This window comes from Girardinichthys multiradiatus, chromosome 19 (assembly GCF_021462225.1).
Source record: "Girardinichthys multiradiatus isolate DD_20200921_A chromosome 19, DD_fGirMul_XY1, whole genome shotgun sequence".
Taxonomy (NCBI): Eukaryota; Metazoa; Chordata; class Actinopteri; order Cyprinodontiformes; family Goodeidae; genus Girardinichthys; species Girardinichthys multiradiatus.
Genome location: NC_061811.1, coordinates 34006012 through 34022431, shown reverse-complemented (window position 1 = coordinate 34022431; position 16420 = coordinate 34006012). Strand labels below are relative to the sequence as shown.

Below are 16420 nucleotides of genomic sequence, written 5' to 3'. Positions count from 1 at the left end.
GTGGCTCTTTTGTTGATCAATCTCATCAAGTCATCCACGCCATTTCTTTCCACAGTAAGTTGACATTTGTAACAGAAAAAGTGGAACACAATGGCAGCTTATATCAATCCTATGAAGTTAATGAGCTACATCAGCTGCATGAAAGATTAATGTAGCTGGGACAAGAATTTAGAGTTTTGGGGCCACAGCTTTATTTTGCTTAACCAATTTCTCCAGTTTGAAAATTGAGCATTTAGTCTGATGGTGATAGTTTTCTGTCTCTTTTTAAATTATTGATTGTCTGAGCATCACTTACTGTCACACTGAGATGAGATGATGTGTAATTACTGAATAAGAAATATTTTTGTTTCAGTTCTCCAACAGTTTAAATCAAAATAAAGCTATTTTGCTGTCAAGCAGATGAAGGAAAGTCAAATGGATGCTTTTGTTATCCAGCAAGCTTAACCACTGCAACAGCTTTTTTTTTTTTTTTTTGTGCTTAAAGAGATTAGGATAAACTGCAGCATGTTCAACATGCAAAGGCTTATACAACAGAGTAGACATTGCAATTCTAACGTATATTTTTTATTAAAAAACAGCCTTTAAATGAGTCATTTTAGTTTTTCCTTTCAGAATAGATTTCAGTTTTTACTCTTCTTTTATGACCATCCTGGAATCATATCTAAAACAATCCGTTGTGGCATATTTCAGACATGATAATGAAGCATTCTCCTCTCGTCTTGAGCTTTTTTGGGTTTAATGAAATTCAGAGCAGATGATTCTTGCAGGTGTCAATTTTGATGTCACTGCAAGATAGGAGAGAAGCCATTGCAATGGCAACTGTCCATAGAAGTGTTAATGAAGTGCATATTAAGTTGACCTCTAGATGTTTTGAAACCCGGGGCTGAATTCCTTATAATCAGTGATAAACTCCAACTATAAATCAGTATTTTATCCTAATACAATGTCAGTTCATTTTTAGTTGTCAGCCATTTAAGTGCTGCGGTGGCCTTTGCAGATTGTTTGGATTGCACAGTGTCTTTACAGAGAAACTGCAACATTTTGCAAAGGATTGAAAAAATTGAAACAAAAGGCAAGGCAAGTGTATTTATATAGCGCATGTCAGTAGCAAGACAATTCAAAGTGCTGTACATGAAAAAAAAGTGAAACAAACATAATAGGAAAAGTAGATTGCAGTGACATAAAGGTAATTAAATAATTAAAGAGAATAAAAAAGGGAAACTGTTGGTATATGAACCTTCATAACATTTCAAGCATTAAAAAAAAATTGTATTTGTCTGAAAAATTACTGCTGTCAGGCAACAGACTCAAAAAAGCAAGTAATATTTTCTAGACATCAATACAATTCCTCTTGTTCAGATTGGCTGTAAAGTTTGTGCTGCACTGGAGATTTTAAGCTTCAGTGGATTTGTGTAAAGTTATTTAAAATTGCTCTGATCAGTGTGATCCCTTGACAGATGGAACAATGAATACTCCAGTGGTTCACAGCATAAAATAATGCAGTTTCACAGCTGCAGTAAGTTCAAGGACTGTATAAGGATTGCTTTCTACCCTTTCTCTTTCACAGTGCCTCGCTAAAGTATTCATACCCCTTTCATAAAACATATTCACATTTTGTCACATTAAAACCACAATCTTCAATGTATTTTATCTGATAAAACAATACAAATGAAACGAGTGAAGGAAGAAATATATTTTTTATTTAATTTCTGTTTATAAATAAAACGGGGACACATTTTTATTTAGCCCTCTGAAGTAAATCCTAACACATGAATATGCTTTCATCTAACCATTCCAGTGTAACTGGTTGGATTTTCAGGGTTGTTGGTTTCACTGGAGGGTGAACTTTTCCTCAAGTTTTTTTCTAGTCTTGTAGTCTCCTACCATACTTCTGTAAAGACATGATTAGTGAAACTGTCCCGTCAGCGTATTCTCCCACCTGAGTGGGGATCTGTACAGCTCCTCCAGAGTTACCATAGACTTCTTAACTACTGTGTGTTGGTCTAACACATAAAATTGCAATAAAATATTTAAAACATCTTAATTTCAACATGACAAAATATTCGCAAGGCCACAACACGGATCTCGCTGCGTCACTTCAGTGTTTTATGTCTTGCTTTGTAATTGATGTTGACATTATTGGTATGTCCAGAACAGCATACCTATTACACTCCTCACAATTAAGCGCTGTTTTAACAAAGTCTTGTGTAGAATGGCTGGGTTAGTGGGAGGGTTTAATCCATAGGTTTCCAGATGAAGACCTGTCACAGCTGTTTAAACAGCCTGTTCCTTTGGATAATACCCACAATTCCAAAAGGTGGAAGTTAAAAGTACTTAGAATTAAAATCTATGTACATGGTTCTCATTTTTACTGAGGTTGCAACAGGTTACTTGGAAACCCTCTCACTTACTTATCTTGAATTGCAAGAAACTGTAAATACATTTTCTGCATGGACTGGGATGCTCCAGCATCCTTTTATTTGGGGAAAAAGCTTTCATAAAGCTCTTATCTGAATAGTTTAGACTTCACAAATTACCTTTTGCTTGTCAGCCGGCCTGACAAACGTTGACTATACTAATCTAAAGTGATATAAAAACCATGAAATGTCAGATTATTTGCATGGTGAAGAATCCTTTAAAAGATGACAGGACGTACAGTCATAATACATTCTCATTAGCGCCACTACTCCATTTTTTTATGACTGTCCTAAAGGTAGACTGTTTGTGTGTGTGTGTGTGTATGTGTGTGTGTGTGTGTGTGTGTAAGGACTGCAGGGGGGTGGTGAATGTGTGTGTGTGGCAGCATCTGCAAGTACACAAGCCATGCCAGCTCAAGTGCCCTTCAGCTGTCACCACACCCATAGAGAAGTGCTGTCATCACCCTCACCTTTGGAGGTCTCACAACATCCATCCTGCACCCACTCCACGCTCTCTCCATCATAAATGTGCTGTTGTCCAGCTGAGCCCTGTGCAGCCTAACCCTTCCTCAAAATTGGCTCTGGAACTTTAAGAGGACTGGTTGTTACAGGCAAACGGGTTCAAATAAAAACTCACCCACCCTCCGGTTCCCCCAACATGTGGTTAGGTTTCATTGGAATTTATTGTACTGCTGATTGAAAAATATGTTTTGCATTTACAGTTTTTCTTTTCTGTTATTCACCCACATAATGGAAACACAAGGAAGTCACCAGTTTTCCTTTAAGGGGCATATTTCTCTATTCAGGTATGACATAATCACTGTCCTCCGCTGTGCTCTGAGTGTTATCTGTTTGCCAGTCAACATAATTACCGTAAAGCTGCCAAAGTGAATTTGAGGAAAAATGATTTAAAGGTGGAAGAGCCCGTAAAATTGTGCTGTGGGTATGGATCATTTCTTTACAAGTGTAAGACGGGGTTCCGTCCCTAGTAAAGGATATTACCCTCTAAGTGTCCTTACTTTGTTTTGCTAAATTGATCTAATCATATGAACAAGTTATCAAGCACTATCAGGGTAAAATTTGGAGATCCATGTAGTTTTTGTTTCAAAAAACAAAGTGAATGTAAAAAGTCAGCAAGACTATAAATGCCAGTTTTTTTAATGTAAAGAAATAGGTAAAGGAAAATTATGTCAGAAGCTTTTCCACCTTTGATGTGCCATATGCTGTATCCTGTACTATTAAACTGGAAAAAAGAAAACGATGAATATATTAGAATATTTTCGAAAATATTCAAATTTATTGAATGTGACTATATACATGAAAAGTCAGCAAACATTTGCCTTAATTAAATGAGCAACAGTGTCCTCGCAGGAATGATTCTCCAGGACAGAAAGTGGTCAGGAAGGCTGCCAAGAGCAGCACAGGAGGAGCTGCAGGAGTTTCTGTCTAGTACTGGTTGTGTTCTACATAAGACAACAGTCTCTTGTGTTCTCCAGATAGGTGGACAAAGGAGTAAAGCTGAAAAATAGAAGATTTGTAATCTTCTAAAGAAAACGTAAATCCTCCAGATCCGTGTAGGATCCAAAAGGTCTGTGTGCCATTAAAACACCTCAGAACACCACCAAAAGAACTCCATACCCAAAGTGAAATATTGGTATTGAATTTCATTATGTGGAACGCTTACTCGGACCAAAAAAGCCTGGACCTTAAACGTATTGGGTTAATAAGCATGTGCACACTTATTCAGTCAATATGTTACAGCTTAGTTATTTTGTATATTGATCACTTTAACAGAAGTATTTGAATTCCACAGTATATACTTCACATTAAAGGTGGAAAGAAAGCTTTTTATCTTTTTTGTTTACATCACAAGAGCCTAGCCTTTGTACACTTTAGGATCCATTGTGATTCGCTAAAACAAATTATAGCTTTTTTCCTTACCAACATGCAGTAGCAATGAATAAGATGTTGCAACATAACTATTTTAAAGTCAAAACAGCATTACACCATGTGCAAATTAAGATCATTAAGTGGGCACAAAGGTGTTTGCATCACACTAGGATTGTGTCCCGGCTCATCCTAATGAGCCTTGCATAAAGTGGGTATTTTATCTGAAGAATTCTTAGCAGAAAACAAGGCAGTTAATTAATGTAGTCACTTCCTCCAATCAGAATTGCAAATTTAACTGTGACACAACAGGTGGCATACCGCCTTTTGGTCCATTTCTGAAAACATTAGTTGCATAACAAGACCTTCTGTCTCAGACATCAGGCTGAATTAGTGCTTGGACTTCTGGAGAAGTAGATTTTGGCCTCCATTGTCCCCCTCTCTGTAGACCCCCACTTAGAACAATGAAGCAAGGAGATGTTTATCTGTGCATAAAAAATAATGTTTGGTCATAAAATTTAGCAATCTTTTTCAGAGCTTTGCGATTTACCTATATCTGCATGCAACGGAAGGAGATATTGTTCTGCTCCACATAGCTACATACAGATCCACTACTGTCTTCTGAGATGCTAATGATGCTTGTGTCCTAAGCTTTATATATTATTGTTAAATAAACACATTTAATTGCAGAATGAATGTAAGCAAATTTGCTCCGACAAAGTAGTAGGAACAGAGGAATCATGATTTATTTTGTTTTAGCTCATCCACACTAAGTCTTTCTGTTACAGAATTTAGGTATTTATCCTCTCTTATTGTGATAGCCATAAAGTTGAAGACGCTTGAAGAATTATATTTAAAGGTTGAATTTATAGTTACAGTAAGGTTCAAATCAATGAATTCTTGTTGCAATAACTTCTATGGCTGCAGGTCCTGACCTCAACCTTCTTGAACACGTTTGGGATAAATTAGAGCAGAGGCTGTAATTCTGGTTTTCTCATCTAACTATGAACACACCCCTAAACCTTGTGGAAGATGTTTATAGAATAGTTAAAGTTGCTATTGCTGGCAATGGTTGGTCCATTAACAAATTGGATCCTATAGATTAAGAACAGAATTTCAGCAAAGTTCATGTAAAAGTAGACAAATACTTTTGCAAGGGAAGAGGAATATTCTTGATCTTAACCCAACTGAGCATAAATTTATTTTTGGACAGAAGGGCCCACAAACAAACAGTAACTGAGAGTTGCTGTAGTAAATCCCTGGGAGGGGAGGACATTAAAAAGGAGGAAAATGTCTGATGATGTCCATGAGTTCAAGACTTCAGGTGGTTATTGGCAGCATTGGGCTTTCAGCCAAGTATTAGAAATAAACATTTTATTTTCAGTTATTTCATTTGTCCAATTACTGTTGATGAATTGGACAAATGATTGTGTTGGAAGAAAATGCTTTAGTTCCTCACATTTTTATGGAATCTTTTTGTTCAACCTGCTGAATTAAAGCTGAAAGTGTGCACTTCAACTTAATCACCCAACTTTAATAAGCTCTAAAAATCCTCTTCCAGCTACCACCCTGATATTATCCTTGAGGACAATTTGACTCAATCTGCAAGCTTTGGCTGATGCCTTTATTTCTAAACTACTCCTGCGTATGACACTGTGTAGAAACCACGTTGCCGAAACATGGCATGCCCGCGATGTAAAATCCATATTCAGTTTATAAAACCTCCTAACTGATGCACACAGAAAGCTCGTCATGTTTTCCCATGAGGTCAAATGTCTTAGTTAAAGCCTTTTGTCTCCAAAGTTTGTTCTGATCTCTCCAGCGCTGTCCCTTTTGGTGTCAGGCTGGCATTCATCCTTGATTCCTCCCTGTTGCGCATTGCTTGCATCAGCCTTACAGTGACACACATTTGCATCTACTTATGCCCTTATTCATCCCACTTAAGGCTCTGTGCCATGGGAAACTGAGGTGATTTCATATTATGTGGTTATTGCAGAGTCGCAGGAATGTTGGGTTTTGGCCCTGAGACTTGTTCTCATTGGTTTCTTTTTAATTTTCTTAAAATGAGACCAAGCTCATTGTTCTGTGACAGGTATTGTTTTTATTTTGGAAAACTGCAGGCTGCAGTCAGAAAATCCAAAAGTAAACTCTTAAAGAGAGGGATAGGAGTTGGTTTGTATTTCTTAAAGCAGATAAAATAAGGTTTCTGTTGGTGAAATAATTAAAGTTTGTAGAAGAAAATCAAATATTTGATTTATTATAACTACTTTTGTTCCATTTTGACCATTTTCCGTGGCTGTCTGTGAATGACTTTGGGCTTTTGAGGCTGGGTATGTCTAAAAAAAGTATTAGACCCACTACAAAAAAATGAATGCTGTATAATAAAGGTGGCACTTGAATGAAAAAAATATTAAACCTAAATATTTACCTATTCTAAAAGCTCATCTTCAGTCCCATTCTCCATTTTTGCCACTTTAAGAGAAGCTGCATAACAATGAACCGACGAGTCTGAAATACATATAGAACGGCCATAGCGTCAAAGTTTTGTTAGATGAGTTCATGAGTAATACCTGAATGCAGCATGAAAAACACCAGTGGAATTAAGGAGAATAAAATCTTGACCATGAAGCAGCATCAAATAACAGCTATCATTAAGGCTGAATCTTCTGTCATAAGGGCAAATAGGAAATGGCTCTCGAGTCCAAATAATATTTTAGTATCAGTGAGTTGTTTTAAATTTGGTTGTTTCTCTAGTCGTTTAGGTGACAAGAAAGTGAGAAAGAGGAAAACATTCAGGGGATAACAGGAAAGATGACTATATTGCAGTTAAGTTGCTATGTTTCATCATGTTGAGCTTTCAGTCCTTGTCACAGCCTTATTCAGAGCAAAAGTGAGGAGACTTTTGTTTTACTAATGCTAGCAGTGCTAAAAGCTAATATAATATGCTAATGACAGTTTAATATATCAGCTATGATCATTCTGTAAAGGTAATACAGTTAATTTAGTAAAACCCTGTTCCTATGTCTTACTGTTCTTCAAGAGAGATCACTATCCTCTAAAATGAGTGTTAGCAGTTCAGACCTGTACAAGAACCAGAAAGTGTAAAATAGCCACAACACTTATGATTATTGCATCTGTATTATATACTCTCAACATATAAAGAAGTAAGTATCATTGCATTTGTTTGCAGGGAATATATTGTCACAATAAAAACACTGTAATGTTTAGTTTGAAGTGGTCTAATGTATTTTAGTTGGCGTACAGAAGTGTTATCCATAATGCTAGGAAGGACTGACATATATTTGATTCTAAGTGCACATTGTGCATAAAAAAAACATGATCAGAGTTTTAAATCCATCAAATATTCTGTAACAGAAAGGTCTGACTGGCCCCAAATTCATTTCTGCACCGTGGTAAGAGCCTTAGGATGAAGCAGTATTTAATTCTTTGCTTTCAGCTTTCACATCAATAACTCATGTTCAGGGTTTCAACACATTCAGGACCATGTTTTACTCTTTCTGAGGAAACAAAGGATAAGACTGAAAATTGAGGATTTTTTAAAAGAATCTGCAGCCCACTTGTTTGCCATGCACCTGTTTGTCTATGTTTGTGTGCATGCCTCTGTACTGTCTGAGGCTTAATCAAAGCCTTCCTTTGAGACCTGACAGTTCCTTTGAAGAAAACTGCAGCTGCCAGATGCCATTAGACTGGCCCAACCTCAGCAGCCGTTTACTGTCGTCGAAGACACCGCCCCTTCAGTCAGAACGAGCCCCATTGGAGCCTTAGCAGCCTGATGTTGGCGCAAGTTCCTTATTCCAGCGGTAACATTAATGGACCACAGGTGGTTGTTGGTCGGCATGGAAAGTATTCACGTTTCTACCTTTTTTTTTGGCTTTTCCTCCATGTTTACCTTGATGAGTCATCTGTGAGGAGAAACTAAGTGATAAAATGAGAAATGTCATTTTCTCTTATCAGCTCCCAACAGCTACAAGAACATAGACAGGTTTCAGGCACAGCTTACGGAGGCCTGTAAGGTAACTAATTAAAGCAGAGATCCAACAGAAGCAACTCGTCAGGGCGGGTGGGGTTGGTACATCATGATGCAAAATACTGTAACAGTGGAACAACGTTCTTTGCCTTAGGGCCAGAATGGCTTATATTGTTTGATCACAGAGGAGATTTTAGGCCACAATGTTGCAGACTTTCAATAGATAGACTTTCAGTTCTACACCTAACAGTTGAGACCTATTTACTGACTGTTGAGGGGGTCTCTATGAATGAAATGGTGGCAGACAACAGGGTTTTATACATTTGTTGTAATGGTACAAAATTCAGAAAATGCTCAGGGAGTGCGAATAGTTCTGCTAGGAACAGTATTCCGGTGATGTTATTTTCTCCTGTGCTGTACTTCCACCAAAACATCCTCCTGAAAGAATGTGAATGCATCCAACAAGCTCTCCTAACTTCACGTACATAGACGTGTTTTGCACCATAAGGTATGTGCAGAAATACAGAACATTTATAATGCCTCTGACAATTGTTGCCAGGATGCACTGCACTGTAGATTCTTTACATTAGTGGCCGAGGAGAAAGAGGAACCTGTATGGCTGTCTCTTGATACCTTCATATATTTATTACCCCATTAAGCTGCCCTCTTCATCCCCTTCTTCTTATAAACACTACCCCTCACTGCCTTCGCTCTGCCATAAATATGAATGACAACCACAGTATCATAGCTCAGCCACCTTTTAAAGAATATCACCTATTATGCCATGAAATGGTCGGAAAGCTGTTTAATCAGCTGTAATGTGTAAACTGAACTTTTCTTTTATGTTTTTTCTTTCTACCCTAATCAAATGTTTTATGGCTAAAGTTATGGGGTGGTAATAAAGTAGCATGCAGAAGAAGAGTCCCTGGAAAACCTCTTTGAACACGAGCACATTCCCCCTGGCAGGAACACAGTCCCCCATTTCACTCCTCCCTTTGATGATTGTGTGAAGGAACGTCCGCACATAAAAGTTTCTGAAGAATGGAAGCAGATCAGAAGAAAGATCTAAGATCCTAACTAGACAGGCTGCAGTGAAATAGCAGTGCTCGCTGATGTAAGAACTGTCACTCACTGTTTTGAGGACACATACCTGTGAATTCGGTTTTTTTCTGCATGAAGGAGCTGGAAATTTATTTAATTTTCTGTGTAAACTTTAGAAGGAAGCTTTTGAAATGGTGTATTTTTGTGTCCTATCATGTGACTGTTATATGAATAAAACACGTGTCATAAGGTGGGTTTGATGTCATGACTGGATACAAACATATGAGAGTTATGAAAAATAAAAATGGAAACACTTTTTTTTAACTTTCATTAAGTTTTTCTGACTGTGGAGATAAAAAACATACTCTGTTTGAAAAATTGTGACAAACATAAGTGTAAAGTTCAGTGTATGTTATTAAAATGTTAGATGGTATAAATAACAGTTCTGAAATTGTCCCCTAGCTATCCAACTGGAAAATTGGAAACCCAGGTGAAATAGTTTGACGATTAGTGGCCTAATTGCACCACACCTCATCTAAGACCTTGTATTGTGGTCCGATACTGAAGGTGAGGATGAATCAAAACTGGCAATAAAGTTAAGTAGACTAGCGTCTGTGTTCTTGCGTTCTCGCTCTTGACCACCACAAACTGCTGACCCACCTTTATTTTATCTTGCGGGTGACAGTGTCACCTAGACCTCATGTCTCGTCCTGTTTTTTTCGCCATCTTTCTTGTTTGCCCTTGTCCATTCACTTCCTTGTTTATGGATAAAACTGTGTGACCTCTTACCTGTGCCATCGCTGCGCCTATCTAATGTTTTTCCAATTCTGAGTGCTCCTGCTGCTCCTAAGCCAAAAGTGCACGGGCACGTGCTTTGTTCTCAAATCTCCTCAGAATGATGCACCAGTGTGCACACTCAGACCTACAAACTGGTAATTTACATTCAAACGATTTTAGATAAACGTGTCTAAAGCTGCTCTCGCACCTGTGCTTTTTTTAGTGATGAATGTTGGGGTGTCCAAGGATGTGTTTGGTTGGTCTAAACATGAGGAAATGTAGCACATTTTCTGGACAACAATGTCCTGCCAATAGGGGTGCAATGGTGCACAAAAATCATGAAATGTTATTTACCTTGGTTTTAAAGCTGCAGTTGGTAGGTTTTGTTACCTACTGAAGCATTTTTTTTAAAAAGTATCTTTTTTTTTTTTTTACATATTTGTTAAAACTGTCATTATGTCCTGTCAGTAGAATATGGGACAGGTAATATGTGAAAAAAATCAAGCTCCTCTGGCTCCTCCCTGTGGTCCTACTGCCATTTGCAGAAATACACCGCTCCGGATCAGACACGACCAATCAAAGACAGGAGGAATGTCTTAGCAGTGTCAATCACGTTCATGTACGTGCTGCTCACTCCGCCTGCCTTCGTTCTAGCTCAAGCTTGACGGTGTGCTGAAAGCTTTACTAATGGCGCTGTTCTAATGATTCATGGACCAAAATCGTTATCAAAGTATGGCCGGGTCATAGTCAATGTAAAGCATATCGTTGATGTTTCATCCCTACCAGTGAATGTGCCCTAGCTGTTTATCCACCATTATCTGTGGCCCTGCTTACTAGCCTGTGTATTCATGGCAGGCTCCGCTGTGGAGCGAGGCCTGTAGCACAGCAGAGAGCAAGGAGGAGGGACCTGTAAGGTACTTGTTAAAATTTTCAAGCGAAGTCTATGGTTTTCTCAGAACTCGCTATTGCAGCTTTACTTCCAAATAAGAGTCCCAAGCATAGATTTAGGGTGTTGAGCTTAAAGCACACATCTTCAGATGTAGTAGCCTACACCAAAGTAAAATGCTTACAGGGACGGGATAGCAATCCTGAGGCACATGTGACTCAGACAAGAACCATTGTAGTGTTTTGATGAAAATAGATCTTGTTGAACAAGATATCATTGAGTCCTATTTTTTTAGTATTCAACTGTGCTGCAAACAAAATTAAGCAAAGTACAAAAAAAAAAAAAAAACTAATGTCTTTGGTTTTTTTTTAATTAAATTTTAATTCAGGTCAATAATTGAAGGTAGTTACTTATTAAACATTAAATTCACAAAATGAACAACATTGTTGATTCCAAAAATTACATTTCCTTATTTAGTCATTCTCGGTTTTTAGAAAAAACTCAAACATATGTACTCTGTTGCAGAAGCCTACACTTTTCCCGACTATCTGCATGTACCACATTAAATCAGGTCTTCAGCAGATGGTTCTGTGTGCAGGGGCAGCAGAGTGGGAGAGACTGGCATGCATCCCGGGAATAAGCAGCGACTTGGAATACAATGAAGATATCTAAACACACACAGGCTCCACATTAGATTAGATCCCAGCATCATCTGTAACATTGAGGAGGATCCTCTCGCTGGCATGGCGACCCATACACCGTAGTCGCCCAGGCAGATGGCTGAATGTGAATGAGGTTCACACATAACCAGGAAAGAAAGGGGAAAACTATCTTTCCACGTTTACATTGCAGCTGTTACCCCCTCATTCAATGCACTTCTCCATGATGCTCTGTAATACATACTCATTTCAGAGTCACTGGAGTGCTTTGTGAATTTGAGTCTCATCAGTTCTTCCTGCCAAAAGTGTTAAACGATCCAATCAAGGGAGTGAGTTAGAGTCTGTGAGGCTCCCCCGACTGCTTTAATTCAAAGTCTAAACTTGCTATTCCACATTTTTACATATTGTTATGAAAGCCAAGTTTACACACACAAAAAAGCATAAAAAACTAAATTAACAATTAGGGGGGGGAGTTTTCAAACATAGAATTTGTAATACATGCATTACTTACCTCCTGCTTCCATAAAAAAAAAAATGAATGCAGTTTTGCCTGAGATGTCATTACATGCCACTTATTAAAAAAAGAATATATTAACACCAATTTTATCAAAAGAACTGGAAAGTTAGCACTTCTTTCCTTTCTGCAACATTGCAGAATGACCCACGGCTGTGTTCTGATTACCGCCAGGTTTTCTTTCATACTGATTCTGTTTCTGCCTGCATGTTGGAGTGGAAGGGTTGTTTTTGCTTGGTTTTTTTAGCTTGATTTTATTATACAGCTATACAGTAAATAAATGCAAGCACTTATGCTTGTATTGTACTCGGTTTATTGAAATGAGGGCGTTCTGAGGGACTTTTCCACCACAGTTTGTGTTTGAGTTCTGCTGTACCTGATTCATCCTTTTGTGCTCCTATTAATACTGCTTCAAAAAAAAAAATACAGCTTCAGAACAGAGATTCACTGATTTACATCTTTTTGGCAAAATTCCAAGCTTTTGTTGAGCTTTCGCCTGCTGGTACCAATATCTAGCAGAGTCAATTTCATAAATGTGAAAAATGTTTTTAAATAACAGCAGGATATAAATATTGTATGAAGTTTTACAAAGCAAGCTAAAAAAAAGCAAATTACTGTTTTAATGTGTAGCAAGCTTCTGGGTCACCTGATGTCACTGCGGCTCGTCAGGGCAAGCAGTAGATAGCTGAAACAATTGTTGACGACTACGGATGACACAAAGATCACAGTTTCAGGGTGATTGGTTTACTTTAGTCAAAATAACTTAGAGTTTACATTTTCTGCTGTATTAATGGTGCGGTGCGTTCCATTTGTACTCCGACTTCTGAGTTGGAAATTTCCACTGGAACGCCCACCCCCCCCCCCCCCAAAGTCGGAATTACTAGTCAGAAAGTCGGAACAGGACCATACCCAACTTCCGCATACAAGATTGCCGCTACTCCTATCAACAGTGTAAAACTTTCTTTGACTGTTTTTAGCAGTTCTGTATTTTCTGTGTAACATGTAGTCAGTCATACACATATTACATTTCAGTGTTTAGATGTGATTCAGTGGTGTTTGTGTGCGTAAAATACTACATAGAACAATGTCTATTGTCATTCTTATTGTTGTAAGACTGCTCTTACAGTTTATAGCATTACGAACAAAAACAAACAGGAAACTGGAACGCTACAACTCGGAGATGACATAAACTCAGACTTCCCAGTTCCTACTTCCAATGTTAATGGAACGCACCATAATCATTTTATAATAGTATTAGGGGAGTTAGCATGTCTAACTAATGACATCAGTCAGTAGAAACTGTAGACCCTTCCTATATTTCAGAGATTTCTAATATGCTGCCAACATTTCCACATCTGTAGTTTTCTATAACAAATGGAGGTTGAGAGCTTCCTGTTATCTGCTGAGGTCATTCCCAGGTCACTCCAGTTCACTTTTTTTTTCCAATTTAGCGAAATGTCTCCAAGGCAGTGCAGATGTGATGTTCTGTTGCAGATGGCTCCTTTATCTTCTCAGAAAAACTGTGCAGGAAATTCCTAAAACTACAAAAGTACCACATGTGGAATAGAATAGAATAGAAAGTCTTTATGTTCCACCATCTCGTGCATGTCTTTGTATGCCCAAGGCTTGTTACCCTGGTAACCGTAGGCACTCCCAGCTCTCAACAAGAATCACGTTTGCAGTCTTCTGGCTCTTTGGCAGGTTAACTTGGCTCCAGCATTACTTCAGTTATTTAACTAAATATTACCTCCAGACTAACACCGCCAGGGGACATCAATAAGTTTAACAAGCAGCTTGTTTTTATTTATTTTTTTATAGACCTAGACACACATAAAACATCATAAAAGTATAACAAACTCCAACTCTTTTCTGACATGCAGGAGATTGGGTGGCTTAACAGACTGTTATTACTATAGCATCCAGGTATTCCGAGATTGGTCATTTTTCTTTGTTTACACTTTATTAAGGCAAAGGAAGAAAAATATACTTTTACTGGATAGTAAATAGAAGGAATAAAAGCTATAAAAATCATGATCCTCTTCAATGAACATGTTGTATCCTACGGTCTGCATGTCACGTGGAAACAAGGGCCTTGTTTTTAGGTTTGATGTTTGAGTCATTGTACTGGTGCAACCATGTAATGATCAGCTCAAGCAAGCTGGAGACATTAAAGTTAGTTCTACACTTTTAAAACAAATTCTGAAAAGGATTTAGAAACTAAACAAAAATTATCTTAAATTGTTTTGTACTGTTTAAGAATTGAATTGGTAGTACTATTGTACCTGGAGCCAGCCAAAACACATTCAACCATAATTGCACTCTAAAATAAGAGTGAGGTTATAAAATAAAATCTGTGAAAAATTGGTGAAATCCTCTGGACAAGGAACAGAGATTCACCTTCCACCAGCACAGCAACCCTAAATATGCAGCCAGAACTATAATGAAATGATTTAGATCAAAACATGATCATGTATTAGAATGGCTCGGTCAAAGTTCAAATCTAAATTTGATCTAAAGCTAAAAAGGAGCAAAAATTTCACTCTGTTGTACAAAGCTAGTAGAGATACCCCAAAAGTGTTGCAGCTGTAAATGCATGGAAAGGTGGTTCTCCAAAGTATCGACCGAGGGGTAAAATGATTTGAACCATCTATCCTTTGTAAGGATTATGATTATTGATTAATTAATATTTAGCAAAAATTATAATTAAAAATCAAAATTCAGAAAAATCATTTCTCAGAGCAAATCAGAGCTGTCTTCTGGTGTTGTGATTATGGGCTCAAAGCCCTTAATAATTACAATTACTTAATTATCATTAATGATTGATAATTATTAACCAAAACCACTAAATGTTATTGTTTAATCAACCACTTCACCGCAGGTGGGGGAACTTTGACCTTTTTTTGACAGATAAATTACTCTTGCACAAAATAAACACAAACGCTTCTCGTAAATATATATGTGAACATTTATTGACCTGATATAATTACTACTCTGGTCCAAAAACCTTCAACTTCTAACTCCTGGCTAATTTGGGATCAGCCAGACAAAAGCATGAACACACACCTTGCTGATCGCATCCGAGCTGCACAGCAAATCAAAACATCTCAGCACAGCTTAGTCTGTTGAGCTGAGAATGTCAGAAGTGTGTCTTCTCTTTCGATTAATATTAGCACCTTATTAACTACTTTGTAATTGTATTTTTTGGCATATTTTGTTGCTTGTCAGTTCAAGCAGAGCTGAAAAAACATCCCCATCGTGAAAGTGAAACGTGAGAAAAACCTTGAACCACTGACAGCAAGGTCACCTGGTTCCCCCAGGGGAAAGCTTTGTCCCTGAAATATAAAAAAGAAAAATTTGCAGATGAGTAATGTTTTTTTAAATAGTTTATTTATTTATTTATTTTGTTTAACTGTCTAATCATTTGACTACCAAACAGAAGATAACATTATTGAATAGAGAAAAAAAAAGAGCATTTTCAAGATGAAGAAGTTGCCACCTCTTGTACTTTGGAGCAGAATCTCATTTCAGCAGCAGCGTTGGCAGACTTTTTGGGTTTGTTTCTGCTGTCAGGAATGTCCAGGCATCTTCCTTCCAACCAGTCCAGAGGATTGCTTTATCCACCTCAGAGAGGGAGATCACTTGCTTTGTCTCGCTCTCCACAGAGTGCAATTAAATGAGAGGATGCAAGCTATTTCCCCTACTGTTCCTGGGGTCTCTCACAGCTAGAGTTGGGAGATGGATAGCTCAAGGTGACCCAAGCTGGCACTTTGAATGCTCAACACCCCTGCTCTCCTACCGTTGTTCCTCGCCCTTATTTATTCTTTTCTTTCGTTTTGCACGCTGGCGGTCCCTCAAGCATTAAACTTTAGAGCCATCAGCAGCTTCTTGCTTGAGAGCCCACCCCCCACCATGTTCTGTTTCCCTGCTGCTGCACAACCTGCTGTTTCTTACTGAGCATATGACGCAGAAATGGACCAGAGCTGTGATACTAATGGGTGCTAATCATACTTAATTACCAGTGACTACAATAACATCTCTAGGCCTATATTAAGTGAAAAGCTCTCCATTACTTTAGCCCATCAATGTGAAACTGTGAAACTTGGACCATATTGTGTGGGAATATGGATGACTGAGCTGTAAACCTCCTGCTTGAAACTTGTTCTAATAACTTACATACAACAAAACTTGCTTTACTGACAAGTTGTAAAACATCCAAATCAGGCTTTAAATCATTCAGACCAAAAATAAAAA

The 16420-nt window shown here is 37.9% G+C and overlaps 1 protein-coding gene across 5 annotated transcripts in view; it reads left to right on the top strand.

Moving 5' to 3' along the window:
* The window catches only part of atrn (attractin), a 184306-nt gene that overhangs the window by 121852 nt on the left and 46034 nt on the right, over positions 1–16420 (top strand). The window contains exon 27 of one of the 5 annotated variants that reach the window (XM_047346207.1): positions 2768–3107. The exons of the other annotated variants lie outside the window; for them this stretch is intronic. Within the exon in view, the coding sequence (XP_047202163.1) occupies positions 2768–3010 (243 nt within the window). The 3' untranslated portion in view covers positions 3011–3107. Of the gene's footprint in view, positions 1–2767; positions 3108–16420 lie in introns of those variants that run through there. 5 annotated transcript variants of the gene reach the window in all.